Raw genomic sequence first — 18,195 nt, forward strand, 5'->3', positions numbered from 1 at the left:
TGTTCAACTTCTTAAACTCACCCCAACTACACTTCATTTCCTCCCCTATTTCTGGTGACAGCACAGTGGGAGCAATTAAGTCTCTTAAACGCATAATATCACCTGTCCAAGACAGGCTGCCTAAGGTTATTACTAGTGTTGAGCGATACCTTCCGATATCAGGAAATATCGTATCGGATTGGATTGGACCGATACCCAAAAAGTATCGGATATCGCCGATTCCGATACTGGAAACCAATGCAAGTCAATGGGACAGAAATATCATAATGAAAATAAACCCTTTCTTTCCTTGTAGGTTAATTCTACATGAAGGAAAACAACTAAGAATAATGTAGAATGTATTGGGGGAGGTGGAGGAGACATTAAAGGCATAGAGGTTTAGCCCAATCAAATGGAATAGCAGGAATTAATATTTTTTTTAAGACGTTCAGAGTTACGGATATATTGACTATGTTAAGCTTTTTTATATTTTGTCAGATATTTATGTTTCACTACTTCCATGCTCTTCACCTTCTTTTTTACTTCTCCCACTCTTTCTTCTTCATCATCCTCAGCATCTTTTTCATCAGCTTCTTCTTCACCTTCTTCATCTTCTTCTTCTTCACCTTCTTCGTATTATTCTTTTTTTTTACATTCTTCATATTCTTCTTATTCAACTATTATTCTTCTTCATATTCTACTTCTTCATCTTCTTCATATTCTTCTTCTTCAATATATTCTTATTTGTGACAGGCATTCCTGTAGTTGTTATCTATAAAAGTTTGAACATTACACCTTTCGTTCTGCCCGTCACAAAAGATTTACAACAGGATTTGTCCGCGTTCAGTTTGGCCTGCAGCAGCAGGTCTTTTCCAGGGGCACCAAAAAACAAAAAGCGGAAGAACATTAAGCATAAGACTAAAAATCAGAGCAAAATATATTATCTAAATTATAAGCAGAAGATGACTAAGCAGTGTATGTCCGTTCCTAAAAACAGAGGAGCCAGAGGTGTAATTGGAGCAAGTTTTAAATCAGTAGTACAGTGGATGTGGACAAAGCAGGAGAATTTGCCGGACACACAGCTGGGGATCAGCTGACGTTACTGAACCCAATAACACTGGAGCAAGCGTTAACTGTGCAGACGGCACTTCTGAGCAGCAACTAGCGGTATTGGAGCCCAGGGTAAATACTAAAATCAGAGGAGCCAGAGGTGTAATTGGAGCAAGTTTTAAATCAGTAGTACAGTGGATGTGGACAAAACAGGAGAATTTGCCCGACACACAGCTGGGGATCAGCTGACGTTACTGAACCCCAATAACACTGGAGCAAGCGTTGACTGTGCAGACGGCACTTCTGAGCAGCAACTAGTGGTATTGGAGCCCAGGGTAAATACTAAAAACAGAGGAGCCAGAGGTGTAATTGGAGCAAGTTTTAAATCAGTGGATGTGGACAAAGCAGGAGAATTTGCCGGACACACAGCTGGGGATCAGCTGACGTTACTGAACCCCAATAACACTGGAGCAAGCGTTGACTGTGCAGACGGCACTTCTGAGCAGCAACTGGCGGTGTTGGAGCTCAGGGATTACAGTTCAGGTGGTAGAAACATGAACACAACAGGAGACCTGGATACTGTTGCCAACCAATTATTTATTCTGGAAGAGGACTGGCAAATTCATGTGAGATCCAGGCCTTGTTCATTTTAAGAAAAGTAAGCCGGTCAACGTTATCGGAGGATAGTCGCATGCGACGGTCTGTTAGTACACCACCCGCGGCACTAAAGACGCGTTCCGATAATACACTAGCAGCAGGGCAAGCTAGCACCTCCAATGCATACTGGCTAAGCTCTGGCCATGTATCCAGCTTACAGACCCAAAACTTGAAGGGAGAAGAGCCGTCTGGGAGTACACTGAGAGGGCAAGACATGTAGTCTGTCACCATCTGACGGAAACGTTGCCTCCTGCTGACTGGAGCCGTCTGTGATGGTGTAGACATTTGTGGCGGCGGGGACACAAAACTTTGCCACATTTGGGCCATACTGGTCTTGCCTTGTGCTGAGGCGCTGCTTCTGCTCCCTCTTTGTGCAGAGCTTCCTCCACTGCCTCGACGCACTGAACTGCTTTGTAAAGCACTAGCAGCACTGCTCTCGGTTGGAATGGAGAACATGATGGAATGCACCAGTGCGTCTTGGTACTCTCGCATTTTACGCTCCCGGTTCAACGGTGTTATGAGGCTTTGTAAGTTGTCCCGGTAGCGAGGATCTAGGAGGGTGGACACCCAATAATCAGCCGTGTTGAGAATGTGGGCAATGCGGCGGTCGTTTCTCAGGCACTGCAGCATGAAATCAACCATGTGCTGCAGACTGCCAACTGGCCAAGAAACGCTGTCCCATGCTTGAGGTGTGATTTCTGCCTGCTCTGCATCACCCCACCCTCGCTCTAGATACTGACTACTAGAGCATTGTGTACCTCCCTCCTCTGGACAGATGTCTTCCTCCTCCATTGACTCCTCCTCATCCTCCTCACAAAGTGTCCCCTGCCTAGGCCTTTGTGAGGAACCACATTGCGCAGACTGTACAGAAGCAGATGACATTTGTGACTCCTCATCCTCCACCTCTTCCAAAACCTCCTCCCTTAGTGCTTGCAGTGTTTTTTCAAGCAGGCAGATAAGGGGGATAATCATGCTGACTAGTGCATCATCTGCACTCGCCATCCGCGTGGAATAATCGAAGGCACGCAAAACGTGGCAAATGTCCTTCATAGAGGCCCACTCAGTGGTGGTGAAGTGTGAACGGCGCGCATTGCGACTTGTTTGCGCCTGCTGCAGCTGGTACTCCATTACTGCTGCCTGCTGCTCACACAACCTCTCCAACATATGTAACGTTGAATTCCACCTGGTGGGTAGGTCACATATGATGCGATGTTCCGGAAGACGTAATCGGCGCTGCAGAGCTGCAATGCGCGATCTTGCGTTGCTGGAACGCCGCAAGTGAGCGCACTCTATGCGGACCTTGTGAAGCAGTGCATCAAGATCTGGATAGTCCCTCAAAAAACTCTGCACGACCAAGTTGAGCACATGTGCCAGACATGGGATGTGAGTGAGGTTGCCTAGGCCCAGAGCTGCCACCAGATTTCGGCCATTGTCACACACTACCATGCCTGGCTGGAGATTCGCTGGCACAAACCACACGTCACTCTGCTTCTTGATGGCATTCCAGAGATACTGCACTGTGTGGCTTCGATTCCCCAAAGAAATTAATTTTAATATGGCCTGTTGACGTTTGGCCACGGCTGTGCTCATATCGGTCATCATAACAGGTAACCGTTCACGGGTCGATGTGGAGGTAGACCGTGACGGCTCCTGCAGCGCTGATTCAGAGGAACTGGAGTATGAGGAGGAGTCAATGTGTACAGACTGGATTCCTGCAATCCTTGGAGTTGGCAGAACACGTACAGCGCCACTCTCAAGATCTGTACCCGGCTCCACAACATTTACCCAATGGGCAGTGAGGGAAAGGTATCGTCCCTGTCCATGCTTACTGGTCCACGCATCGGTGGTCAGGTGGACCTTGCTACTGATGGCGTTTTGTAGCGCATGTTTAATTTTTACCTCCACATGCTGTTGCAGGGCAGGGACGGCTTGCCTGCTGAAATAAAAGCGGCTGGGAACGTTGTATTGTGGGACTGCCAATGCCATAAAGTTACGGAAGGTGTCAGTCTCCACCAGCCTGAATGATAGCATTTCAAGGGCCAGTAGTTTAGCAATGCCAGCATTCAGAGCCTGTGCTCGGGGGTGGTTTGCCGAGTATGGGCGCCTTTTCTCCCATGCCTGTGCTAACGATGGCTGTAGACTGGCCTGGGAGTGTGAGGATGACAGGGAAAGTGGTGCTGTGGGTGGAATTACACAGGCTCTCTGACTGCCTGGGCAATTTGGCAGGTGGTGACGAGACAAATGGGTGCTCTTCAGTGCTCAGGACCTGAGAGGATCTGGAACTAATTGAAGTTGATGCTTTAGCTGCCATCCATCCGACAACGGCTTCAATTTGGTCCTCCCGCAGCAGTGGGGTATGGCTAGCTCCTACAAAGATGCGCATAAAGGACTGTTCCCTGGTAAAACTGGGGGATGCTGAGTCACTGGTGCCCACAGCAGGCACAGAATCCCCACGTCCTCTCCCTGCAGTCACAGAATCCTCACGTCCTCTCCCTGCAGAAACTCCACGCCCACGACCACATGCCTTACTCCCTGCCTTCTTCATCTTGGTAGACTGATAAAGATAGGCAGAAGAGTACTAAGGGCTTAGTGTGCTTATTCCTGAACAGCTGCTAACAGGTATAAGAAACACTAATTTTATAAAGTGTGGACTAGACTTTAATATGAGCTAATGTGGCCTACACAACTGTAAAGAGGAATGTTTGGTGAACTTTATTTAGGTTTTTTTGTCACAAAAAGACACTGGATGTGCCCAAAGATGTAATACCGATAGTATCACAAACTTTTTGTAGCTATTACAATGTAGGAAGGTAACCTACAATGCAATAGATGAGGCTACAAAAAATAGGCTAATACTAATCTGGCTGGGGCTGCAGGGCACAAGGCTGCAGAAAGGCTCCTCTATCTACTCCTATATAGTGTGTTTGGAACCAATGTAGCTGAATACGGATGGAACCACCACACTAATAGGAGAAATCAGGAAAAATCATCAATTAGCAAAAAAGGACAATGTATGAGGCAGTGACGCACGCTGAGCGCACTACAACCAGACGTGGCTGAAGCACACACTACAGCGTGAGCTGCACTCACACACAGAGACCTTGAAGACAGGAATGAACAGTGCAGATGCAGAGCACTGTGCACTAGCGCTGCAAGACAAAAAAAAATTCTCTATCTACTCCTATATAGTGTGTTTGGAACCAATTTAGCTGAATACGGATGGAACCACCACACTAATAGGAGAAATCAGGAAAAATGTTCAATTAGCAAAAAAGGACAATGTATGAGGCAGTGACGCACGCTGAGCGCACTACAACCAGACGTGGCTGAAGCACACACTACAGGGTGAGCTGCACTCACACACAGAGACCTCGCAGACAGCGGTGAACAGCAGAGAACTGTGCACTAGCGCTGCAAGGAACAGCGATTTATAAAGTAGCTTGGGTAAAGCAGAATAGACCAAATAGGTAGCTAAAACTGTCCCTCAGAACAACAGCGTCCTATCCCTAACTGAATTCACAGCAGAGTGAGCTCAAAATGGCGGCGGCGGCTTTTATAGTGCATCATGACATCATTTCAGCAGCCAATCACAGCCATGCCATTAGTTAGCATGCCTAACATGCCTAACAGGATGTGCCCACACTTCTTAGGATCCTCATTGGCTGAATAAAATGAAACTGGCTCATTGCATTATGGGAACTTCCTATTCCGGTATACGATATTGTAAAAGTATCGGAATTAAGTATCGGAATTCCGATACCGCGAATATCGGCCGATACCCGATATTTCAGTATCGGAATGCTCAACACTAGTTATTATCGGAATGCTCAACACTAGTTATTACAAAAAGTGTTCATTACCTGCTCTCTGTATTCCTCTTGGCAATGACTTGCCGATCTCACTCTCCCCGCTTTTCCCCTGAAAGTTTCCTGAAGTGGTTTCCACTAGAAAACTCTTTGTTTTTGACCGTCTTAAAAAAATCTCTAGTTACACATACAGTACCCTATTCTAGTTGATGCCATTAGGTTTCTAGAGTCAGTCTGGTGGAGATGTGAAGTGTGTTGATGTAGTGGGTCATAAATCCACGTATTGGCATGAGTCATTTATCAAAGCCTCAAAAGTTCTTGAATTCCCAGATTTTTCTCTCTATCATTCTTAAAATGACTTTGCAGAGTTAAGGGTATTTAAAAATGGAGACTTTCATGTAGGGTCATGCACCAGGGTATAGATAAAACATGAAGGTCTCTAATTTTTAATGTTCTGCATCTCTATTCTTGCAAATCACTGGTATATAGCGAATAGATGACCGAAAGAGGTCCACTGCCCAGGACACTGCACCTTTGTAAAACCAAATACTTTTCTAAGTGTTGTGCCTGTGCATAGCCGGACCAGGTGAGCACCACAGCTACAGTCCTGCTCATCATTATTGTCACCCATGAAGATTAAGTACATACTGTGGAATATCTCCTGAAAAAAATGAAACAAGTGAAACAGTTTTTTTGTGTAGAGACTCGTGTTAAATGCAAAAGAGCAAATGATAAACAATAATTTAAAACGAAAAACAATGGGAGGGAAAAATAGCAAAAACCTAAAGCTTGCTGTGTCACTGGTATTGGCACATTTACATTAATTTAGTATGGAAACACATTTTGACTCCCCTCTGCTAAATCACAAAAGAGATTCACCTGTGATTAATTGTCGGTGCCAATGTGACATGAATTAGCCAATGAATGATGACTTCAGTGTTTTAAAAAGCCACATGGTAGGCCCTGTTCCTTTGTCACAATGGTGAAGACAAAGGAGCTGTCTGAGGACATCAGAACTGCTATTATTAGCAAACACAAGACTTCTAAAGGGTATAAAGGCATCTCCAAAGATCTTGATATCCAAGTTTCAACAGTGCGCCATGTTAATTAGAAGTTTGCCAAGCATGGAACCATCAAGAACCTCCCTGGATGTGGGGGAAAGAGAAAAATTGTCAAGAAATGTCTTCAAAGGTTGGTGCAAATGGTGAAAAAAACACCAAGTCAAACATCCAAAGACCTGAAGGCCAACCTGGAACAGTCTGGGGTCATGGTTTCAACAAGTACCATACGCCACACACTAAGCCAAGCAGAGCTTTATGGGCGATGGCCAAGGAAGAAACCATTGCTGAAAATTAGACATAAAGAGGAACGACTGATCTTTGTCAAAGAGTACTTTGACAAACCACAATCCTACTGGGAAAAAGTTCTGTGGACAGATGAAGCAAAAATAGAGCTTTTTGGCAATGCAAAGCAACAGTTTGTTTACAGACGGTGCAATGAAGTTTATAAGGAACACCTTACCGACAGTTAAGCATGGTGGAAGATCCATAATGCCGTAGGGTTGCTTTGCCGCATCTGGTACTGGAGGCCTTGACCGTATCACAGGAATTATGAAATCAGAGAATTATCAAGAGATTTTAGAGCGAAGGGGTTCTTGGGAAAAAGAACCCTGCAAACATTCAAGAGCTTGAACAAACGGCAACGGAAGAGTGGGAGAAAATTACAGCTGAAAAGTGCAAGAAGCTTATAGATGGCTACAAGAAATGTCAGGAGACTGTCAGCAATGCCAAAGGGTGTGCAACCAAGTATTAATTAGGGGTGGCTTTATTGCTGCACATGCTGTTTATTCTGTTTTTTTCTTTAAAACTGCAACATGGAAGTTGAAAAACAATGTTTTATTGTTGTATTACTTTGGACCACTAATTAAGAAAATCCTGAGGATATAACTTTGGTACATTTCCATTTATTTCTGAAAATATTGTACAGTCTATGAAAAAATGAAGGGTGCCAATAATGGTGAGCAGCACTGTATTGTCCTTGCTTGGCAATCATTCTAAACATATTTACTTCCTTGTGTGTCTGAGTAATTTATCCTGGTTCATAGTTTTTGTTTAGTTTTGCCAATTTAGGCTCCTTCAGGGCACCTTGTACCATGCACACCACATTAAAGAATGTACGATAAATCAGTGTGCACAGATGTAGCAGAGTTGAGTATGTGCTTCAGTCCAGCTATATCTGTGAACATTATGATTTTACAATATTTCTGGTTTTACCTAGTACTACAGCACAAACTCAACTCTGCTACATCCGTGCACTTTAATTTTACAATATTGTCTGTGGTTTACATTAGACTGAAGTACAGACACGACTATATAAAACCACTGATCAAATGTTAAAAGCATAGTGTGCACAGATGTTTTAGTATCGAGTTTGTTAACTGCTTATCATGTGTTAAAGGGAACCTGTTACGTGAAAAAAACACTATTAACCTGCAGATATGGGGTTAATCTGCGAGTTAATAGCATTCTGAACCTGTCCTGCACCGGCACTTATAGCCCCGCCGCTGGGAGAAAATTAACTTTATTCTTCCAGGTGGCATCTGGGGTTCAGCCACTGAGGTGGCCCCAGAGTGGCTTCAGTCACCACTCTGTATATAGTGAGCGGTAGCTGTAGACATGCCAGGCACTGACTGACAGCCAGCCATCTTATTAAACAGTGCAGTTTTTTTTCCTTGCTGAAAGTGCAAGGGTTATCTTGTTCAGTTGAAGCTCCTGGAGCTTTCTTACCTGGATTGTCTCAGCTGTTCAGTGTTGGCCACTCCCATCTGCAATATATGCTCCTCTGGCACTTAGAAATTGCCTGTGTTAATTCTTACTGCCTGGTTAGGAGTTGGAGGTGTAGTTCCTGGTTGGAGTTGGCGTTTAGAGATTGGTTCAGGAGATTGTTGCTTGGTGTTTTGTTTGTGTGCACATCCTCATCCTCTCCTATTTGGTTTCTTTGTCCTTTAACTCCTCTGTGTTCCACTTTCCACTCTGTTGTTTGGTGTGTATATTTTGTATGATGGTTATTTTCATTTATCCCTGTTTGTCTTCCCTTATTTGTCTGGTTAATGTTATCCTATGCACTACGGCTTTCCACCTCACTAGGTGGGGGAGAGGACAAATAAGGGTTATTATAGGAGTACAGCAAAGCACGTGAACCCGGTGTCTCCACTTTCAGGAGTAATCAGGGGGATAGGGATAGACTAGGGCGCCCCTAGTTCTAGGGACCTGGTTAGCACCCACAGTCTCAAGGTACTGCATGACTCTTCTGTTCTGGGGTGCTGTCCGCAGTCTCCTGTACCAACGTGTCAGACTTCATACACTGTCCTTATGCTCCAGGGTGCTGTCATCACACTTGGCTCCACTATTCCAAGGTCCCTGACTGCATATCCTGCTCTCCTATTCCTTGAAGTCCCACTTGTACAGAGTATCCAGCTCTTTTCATCCTCACTGTTTCTTGTTCCATCTGACCTATCTAACTCCATCAACACCCTTGGTCAGTGCTGCTCACATTCACCTATGGCTTAGGGAATCCATGTCACCAGGTGAGCCATGACAAAGAGTCTTAAAGGAATAGCTCAGGCTGGAGAGCAAGAAATCTGTATACTGGCTGTTGAAAGTGCACTTGCAGAATGTAGGAAGCAACGCACCCAAAATGATCTCCTCATAGTCCACCTTGGCTAAAAAATACTCCTCAAAACTGCTGAAAGGAGTATTTTTACCCTCCTGTGAAATATGTAGTGCGACCTCTGAATGTGAAAATAAATAATTATATTTGTTACAATATAGGTAGATTTAGCTTAAATGTTGTCATTGTTGCAAGAGGTAATAAAAGAATGATGGTAGTTACCCATCATTTTAGGATGGCAATACAATATATACGATGGTACACTACTGCTTGTGCACACAGGGAGGTCAGAAGAGAATTATCCTCATTTTTTTGGAATTGTTTTCCATCAACATCAGCATTTGCACTGGAAACTTTCCAAAAGAAACCCCATTTTCGAAACTACACCCCTCATGGCATTTATCTAAAGGTGTAATGAACATTGTGATATAAAAAAAAAACAGCAATTTTCACTTTTTTTTTCAACATTCAAACAGAAGGTTACATAACATTATACCGTTATAGTTCAGATTGTTATAAATGGAGTGTTATTAATTTTATATATTTTTTATGTTTTATTACTTTTGTGCAATAAAATCCCCCTTTTTTTTAAAGAAAACAAATTACACACTTATAAGTGGATGCGGGTTGAAAAACATTTTATGGCTCTGACGCATTTTAAGTCTGCTGTGAAGTGAGAATCCTCCTTCTTTGAATATTAAGGTTTGTGCACACAATGTGGGTAATTCATCAAAGCTTTTTCCCCAAAATTCTAGTGAAAAAAGCATTAAAAAAATCACATTTTTTTTACCCAACACGAGGTTGCGCAGACAAGTGCAGCTTCTGGCGTTTTCCTGCCCCAACTCCAAGAAACTGAGCTGAGCTGGGGCAGGACTGGGGCAAGACCGGGCTCTTCAAATTCATGATCACGTCAAATTCACAAATCTTACTACAGCAGAGGAATCTACTACTTTACCCCAGCAGAATTTGGCATCTTACTTCAGGAGACTGTTGATGTCAGTCTTGATGAATCATCCCCCCTTAATGAAAATATTTCTGATGCACACCTCATGTTTTTTCAACTAACTAAGGTCATTCTTAGCAAGATCTTTTCTTTTTGTGTCTGTTAAAACTCAGGACATGGAGCAATGGTACCTATGAAGTTGTAGTATGTAAATGTTATCCTATATTACAAAACAGATAATTATTAACTGACAAATAAAGACATGCACAATACTTTTCTATTTGTAGCTGGAAAGTTAATAATGGGAGGTCACGTTGACAGATAAGGTTTAACAAGTGATATGTAGCGCCCCGAGGGTTCGGCCGCTACAGGGGTATTGCACCTCTGCCAGAGGTGTGGTATTCCACTCCCAGGTAAGGATGGAGTATGGACCAGGGCTCAGTTAGCTGCATACAGCACACACACCCCATTTCCGAGGGACAGCTCAACGGTGCTCCCACTAGACAGAAGTGCAGGCACGACCGACTATGTCCCTGCCTGGAGTGGGGAGGGAGGGGTGGAACACCCAGTGCTGTAGGGGCAGATAGGGGTTGGTTCCTGAGCGTAGGTAGGAGCTCATTGGTTGCTGGTCACCTGGGCTCATGGTCAGAGGGAGGTATAAAAGGTGGGCACCATCTTAGATCTAGGTTCTGTGCAGAGAGAGGAGAAGACAGGGAGTAGAGGCTCTGTAGGAGCTCTACTCCAGAAGGGCCTAGTGAGAGGCCGAGGAGGAGGTGAAGGGGAGCTGAGATTTTGGCTCATCTCAGCTCCAAGAGAAAGGAACAGAAAGGAACAGAAACAGAAAGGAACTGCAAAGAAAGAGAGAGAGAAACAGAAGGGCTCAGGAACAAGAAGGTGGAAGGGACCCTAAGAACCCACGAGAATCCAGGGTGAAGGGTCAGGCAGATTAAGGGTACCGGATCCCAAGTTGGTGGAGGAGAAACAACCCTCAGCCAAAGACCGGTCGTCGTGATCATCTATTGGTGCGACACCTCATCAAACCTGCTAGGAAGGCACCATATAGGACAGCGGAGGACGGGGCCCACGTTTAACCGCACGAGTCCGCGGCAGCTGGACAAAAGTGGGTCACTGGTGAGGCAGGCCAGAGAAAGGATTAAAGGGGGTCCTGTGCCATGCTCCTGAACTGCCTGGGAGTTGACCGAGCCCCTCACCTGGTGGACGCAGCACGGCTCGGGCGGTCACTGCCGACGGAAGTGACCCGGAACAAACGAACTGTGAGTAAAGACCCTGGACTGTAACCTGTTGTCCGTGTGCTCCTTCGCTCCTCCGGCACTACCGGTACTGGGACCTTCACCACCATCACTCCCACCATCCACTACACTGCCCTGGGGCCGCACTCTTCCCGTGGGGAGTCACACCATCCCAGCTGCACACCTCATCAGCCCCAGCGGTCTGCCTTGCAGCGGCGGTTCCTAATAACCGCAATCCACGGGTGGCGTAGTCGGACATTATCTGAAGCACGTAGCAGACTACTATTGGCCTGACCACCCTGAGCCGCGGGACCGGGCCGCCACTACTACTACCCCCATCGTTCCCCTATCGCCCGGATCCGCGTGCCCCACGGCCCAGGGGGCGAGTCAGATACATTTACCAATAAGTCAGAAAGTTGTACAATGTAATTGGCCATATTGGATTTTAAGATTTATTCTCCCCCTAGGAGATAAGTGGCCCCAGAGGTACCTGCTAGACAAGTATCCCACTTCAGTATGGCACTACACTTTCACAATCAGCAGATATACAGTAAGGATGAATGTTTGTGTGAGTGATTAGAAATAGAGCAGTTAACTATATATGTATAACCTCTGGGTCCATGGATCTTTGAATGGGAAGATAGGGCAGGGGTGGCTCCAGCATCCGGGGCGTACTGATCATGGTCACAAAGGGTGCGACCACGATCATGCCAGTGCGAGAGGAGGTTCTACTGATCCCCATTTTTTCCTGGATGTGCGTCCAAGATGATATGTATTGCAGCACAGAGACCCGCCTGCTCCTTGAGCTGCAATACAGGCCGCCGGCCAATCAGAGGCCAGCAGCAGATGTCAACCTGCCAATGACGTGCGGCACATGGCAGTGACCTCATGCACTGTTCGTGCCGATGCGCCGAAGTTAGCTGCCGGCTCCTGAAGAGGATGCCATGTGGCATGGGAGCAGGGGAAGGTGAGTAGAATCATTTGTTTATTTTTAAAATATTCTTGTGAAGAACAGAAAGGGCCCAGGACACGGGACATCATACCAGCATGGGTGACATTATAACAGAATGAGGATATTATACCAGGATGGGGACATTATACCAGAATGGGGACATTATACCAGGATGGGGATATTATACCAGAATGGGGGTCATTATACGTGGAAGGGGGACAGTATACCAGGATGGAAGACATTATACCAGGATGGAGGACATTATGCCAGGATGGGGGACATATATACTGAAATGGGAATATTATACCAGGATGGGGATTGTCATAGAAAATATTACAGATCTCTCAAATCTCTCCCTCCAAATCCCTCTCACCCAAACCCCCTCCCCTATACCATTTGCTGTAAGAATGGGAGATAGCAATCTAAAAAGCTGCTTCTATGTAAAGTTGCAGTGTACAAAAGAAGTGAGAAACTTAATTATCCAGGCTAATTACCATATTAAGTTGAGCTCCTGATAAAAGAGGCTGAAGGAGTTGTGTATATGATTAAGTGGTAACGAGTATTCCACCTGAGAGATATAGTCAACATCTTGTTAAAGCTTCAAAGGGAATCTATCTCACTCCTTACAATAGCCAGGATGTTCCCTGCTGCACATGAGGCAGACGCTTAGGCACCGAATTGAAGTATGGAATATCAGAAGTTCTATAATTCCAATTGTGATGAGACACATATTTTTAGTGGCGGGGTTAACTAAGGAACAGTATACATATTTTTCTGTATATGTGAGCCCCGCAGGTGAGCTGTAGCGCAAGAGGGCAACCATAACGGACAGCAATCATGTCATGTTTGGTCTCTAAAGAAAGGTAAAATCACAATAAAAAATATAGCATCACTTGCTAACTTCTGCGATCATCGAGCGAGGTGATATCACCAAAATTAGAGATTTGATAAAACCATGAAGGGCGGAAACTAGCCCACGTGAGGTCATCACAGGGGAGTGTGTGGGCATGGGCCCCCTTCGGCATAAGAGATCAAGCCGAATATTGATCTATGCTCATGCTGGGAGATACATATTTGTGTAAGCAGGGGTCATGTTTCATAACGGTCCTTTGGAGTGCTCCCCTCCAGCTAAACTGCATCGTCTCTGCGATTGGTATAGTAAGTTTCTTCTGTTAATCCCCTTTATTTTGTGTAACTGTATATGCTGTATTGTTTTGTCCCCCTTTGTAAAATCTTTTGTATATTTTTTCATAAACACTGCCTCCCTTTGGATTAAATATAAAATTTAATATTTCTGTTTCTTCTGTTCTGTAATCGTTCCTCCCCCGAAGCCACATGCTACCGATAAGGCTTCCAATCAGGCCTGTGTTTAAAACTGATTGGTGGTGACAGCAAATAATCTTTATTGGGTTATCTTGAAGCTAGCAGTGATCGTACGAGGGGGTATACATATATTCCATGTGTTGGGAGGAGGTGTGTATGCCAATGCGCTCACTGTTATCTTTCCAATAACTAATCAGTGAGAACAGTCTGTGGTTCCCTCAGTTGATCGTCAGCCAATCGTGCAATTGTCTGGACTATAGGGGGCGGCAGAGAGCTGTTCGCTCCAGAGATCACAGTGGGTGGTGTCTGCGAGTAATCGGGATCGTGTGTGAATCCCTGACAGGGACATTATACCAGGATGAGGACATTATACCAAGATGGGGACATTATACCAGAATGGGGGAAATCATACCAGGGTGGGGGAAATATATACTGAAATGGGAATATTATACCAGGATGGGGGGCATTATACCAGGATGATACACCAGAGTGTGAGCAACCCTTCAGGGATGAAAAATTCTAAACAACATATTACCCAGAGGGTAAATAGACCCTATTTAAGGGGTATGCTAAAAGGTGACTTTTATTAATTTTTCATTAAAAAGTGGTCAATACTTAAAATGTAATCTATGTAGTGCTTTCTGGATATATTTGCTTTTCTTTCCTAGGGGTACCACTTAAGAAACTAAAAAGCCCACATATACAGCTCCCCCAACCAGTTTCTCCTATACAGGCTTCCTCAGTATAGCTCTGGTCCCCTGAGGAAGCCTGTATAGGCGAAACTGGTTGAGGGAGCTGTATATGTGTGCTTTTTAGCTCTTAAGTGGTACCCGTAAGAAAGAAATGTAAATATTCAGAATGCGCTGCATAGATTCATGGCCTGCAGCCATGATCTAGATATGAAAACATATGTATACAAAAAGGTTGAACATTTTTAGCTGATTGAAGAGGTGTTCCAATATAAGGAAACCCTCCTATATATCGGAACAATACCGGTCCACTGTAGTAATTTTAAATATTTACCACTTTTTAATGAAAAATTAATAAAAGTCACTTCTTAGCATATCCCTTAAATATGAACTATTTACCCTCTGGGTAATATGTTGTTTAGAATTATACCAGTATGGGAACATTATACCAGAATGGGGGACCTTATAACGGGATGGGGACATTATACCAGGATGGGGGGCATTATACCAGGATGGGAACATTATACCAGAATTGGGGACATTATACCAGGATGGGGACATTATACCAGGATGGAGGACATTATACCAGGATGGAGGACATTATACCAGGATGGGGGATGTTATACCAGGATGGGAGCATTATACCAGAATGGGAGACATTATACCAGGATGGGGACATTATACCAGAATGGGGGACATTATACCAGGATGGGGACATTATACCAGGATGGGACATTATACCAGGATGGGGGACGTTATACCAGGAAGGAGGACATTATACCAGGATGGCACATTATACCAGAATGGGGACAAAAACCTTAGTATTCAGGTTAAATTGCCACGTTGGCACTATGCGATAAATAAGTGGGTTTTGGGTTGCAGTTTGGGCTCTCAGTCTCTAAAAGGTTCACCATCACTGTACTAGGGTATGAGAGAATTTCTAGAATCCTTTGGTAAATGTAACTTTACATGAAGTTTTTTACCATTCAGAATCTAGGCTGTGAATACAAAAGATTGAAGTGGACATAAACTTTTCGTCAACCCAACTAATATGTAAGAACGAATCAGAAAGGCAGCTGAAAGATGAGTGTTAAATGAAAATAATTGTCTTTATTATGAAAAACACTGTCCAATAGGATGATTTATTATTATGGAAGCTAATTGTGGATTCACTTATGGTTATAACTCTTAACTTTTAACATTAAGAATTTCATAAAAAAGGCTCAGAGAAAAAGGGGTACTTTATCCATAATAACTAATGAGGATAGATGATTAATTTCATTTTTGTGTGAAATTTAGATAATGAATGCTGATCTCTGATTTTCCAACCTTGGTATCAAAAATAAATAAGAACACTAAAGGCAAACTTTCACATATCAAGAATAATAGCGTCTAAACCCCAAAAGTAATTTTCCTTCTTTTTATACAGACTGTTGTACATCATCAACTCATAATAATGTAATAATTATATTTTATTGATAACATTTGCTTTTACTGTCACTGAATTTACTGTATTGTTCATCATCTTTTTAGATCACATCAGTATGCCCACAGTGCCACGCGTGCCAGTCTCAGTTAAGGCAACTGCCCCCTCCCTCTCATCTGCGGATTTCTCCATCTCAAAGGCCCCAGGTCCTGCACCCCATAACCTTTCAGAGAACCAGGAGTCTATCGGTTTGTGCTACCTCAACCTACATGACAAGGAGGGGAGAGACGTCAACCAAAATCTTGTTACAGAAGAAGCCAGGCCAAGAACAAAGTCTGATCCCACACCCAAGGGGACATCCAACCAACATGGAACGGTGGGGATCAAGGATTCGCCCGAGGTCAGCAGGTCCCGTTCCTTCACAATGGATACCCAGGTGAAACTGGAGAGCGCCCAATTCTATTGTGACTCCTGTAAGGCCAAAATAAAGAGCCAGTTGGGGGGAGGCGGCATAGATGTGAAATGTAAAAACCCCTGTGGATCCTCAACCTGTAGGGACAACATGGTTGATCTCATATCCTTGCCGCCTCCTGAACATATGAAAAATAAAGAGGAAGAAGAGGGTGAGGATGAAAAAGAAGGTGGATCAGATGAAAGGGAGATCTGTGAGACAGCAACTCTTTTGCCTACTGCAGCTCCCCCTCCACCAGGATTTGGGGATAACAGTTCAGATGAGGAAGAAACCAAAAGAATTGATGTAAAGGGTCAGGAAAAGGGCAGAGAACATCAAAAAGGGAACATCAGGGAACATCAAAAAGACAGTGTGATGCCAGTATGCGGATATGAGGAGTTGCCAGTCACTTTAATTGACAGCGTCCAGACACGGACTGTCAAAGATCATGCAAAAGAACTTGATGATGCTCTAGTTTCCACTCTTCAAGCTTTGGAGGCTCTCGCTGCTTCTGAGGACTTTCCCAGTCCTGCACCACAACCAACAGCAGGTATGTTGTGTTACTTTGGTCATTTGGTCATATCAAAATACACAATAGTAATCTAAATGATGATTAGAGTGTAACGACCAGAACGCCGGTCGAATGTGTATAAGGGATACGGCGCTGCTATGAATGACTCCGACCTCGTATAGTGGCAAATAACTTTCTTTACACTGGTCACACAAATGACAAGGTTAAACGATTCTACAAAATATGGGCCACAACAGCCACTAACACAAATTACAAGTTATGCAGCCCGAGAGAGCCCAAGTGCCAATCTCGCAAGAATGAGACAAACTACCCCTGGGCTACGCCGCTCCCACCCTTATTCAGTACAGGGCCTACCCAGGATGTTACCGCTGACGTGGCACGTGGTCCTCCCAGGAATATAACCTTACACCCACCTTCCCACACTAATACAATTTGATCTGGGTACCCTTGTTTTCCCCTTAAAGAACACTCATATTTATATTTAGCCAACGCGTTACCTATACCGTATACAGTTTCTCTTCCTACAATAGCAAAGAGAAATCTCTCAGACTTAATACATATACAAACAGTTAACAAATTAAACCCTGATCTCTGGCCACAGGGTTTGATCAGCTTCTCCTTCTCACCAAGCTCTTCAGCACATTCAGGTGTAAACAGGAATTAGAATCAATCTCAGTCTCAAAGTGTAGTTCACAACAGGGCTCCTTTGTAGTATCCACGTACACAGTCTTTGTATACCAGATCCTTCACAATCTCTGGATCATGCCTGATCAGTCCATCAGCAGTGATATACACCAGGCAGTTCTCAGCACTACTGAAATCACTAACTAGCTTTCCCTAACTGACTACACAGTTGGTGACCGGTCACATATCTCAGTTACTCACAAGGCACAGCTTCTTCTTGGACACACCGTCTGGCTGCAGTCTGTACAAGTTCCCAAACGTCCCCCTGGTCATCAGACACGTCTCGTCTCCTCAGAGGACCTCATGGTTCTGTTTCCCGGGCCTTTTACAGATCCCCGGGCTTTATCTTTACTTGTTTCTTGCTGACCCCTAATGTCCGGACTAAGTCATTGCAGGAGAAATTTATACTGTCAGTAATATGAACTCATTACTAAAAAGACATGTCAACATGTTACACTCCACCCCACTTACAATTTGTCATCCCAACAAATGGTTTCATACCACTCATATGTAACACATACTCCTCAGGATTATATCGTATCGGGGGGATACCAGCTGTGCTCCTCTCTGATCTCCGCAAACTAGTACCTGCCGAGCTCCATGGAGGGTCCACCGCATCTTGTGGAACAGTAACATCAGGGGCGGTGTCTGGAACACCTAGAACTGGCGCTATCGGACTCTGCACATCCGAAGGTCTCACCCCGAAGTCATCCCAACAGTCGCATTCAACATTGCTCGGTGCAACCGCCATAGGTGGCGCAAGCGACTCAGGGTGATAGGCAGG

The 18,195-nt window shown here is 44.4% G+C and overlaps 1 protein-coding gene across 1 annotated transcript in view; it reads left to right on the top strand.

Annotated features, from left to right (window-relative positions):
* Positions 1 to 18,195, top strand: part of FRMPD3 (FERM and PDZ domain containing 3) — a 409,804-nt gene that overhangs the window by 375,728 nt on the left and 15,881 nt on the right. The window contains exon 16 of the mRNA XM_073639657.1: positions 15,852 to 16,745. Within this exon, the coding sequence (XP_073495758.1) occupies positions 15,852 to 16,745 (894 nt within the window). The remainder of the gene's footprint in view (positions 1 to 15,851; positions 16,746 to 18,195) is intronic.

The sequence above is a fragment of the Phyllobates terribilis genome, unplaced genomic scaffold (genome assembly GCF_046119375.1).
Source record: "Phyllobates terribilis strain yellow unplaced genomic scaffold, ASM4611937v1 Scaffold_7__3_contigs__length_470593459, whole genome shotgun sequence".
Taxonomy (NCBI): Eukaryota; Metazoa; Chordata; class Amphibia; order Anura; family Dendrobatidae; genus Phyllobates; species Phyllobates terribilis.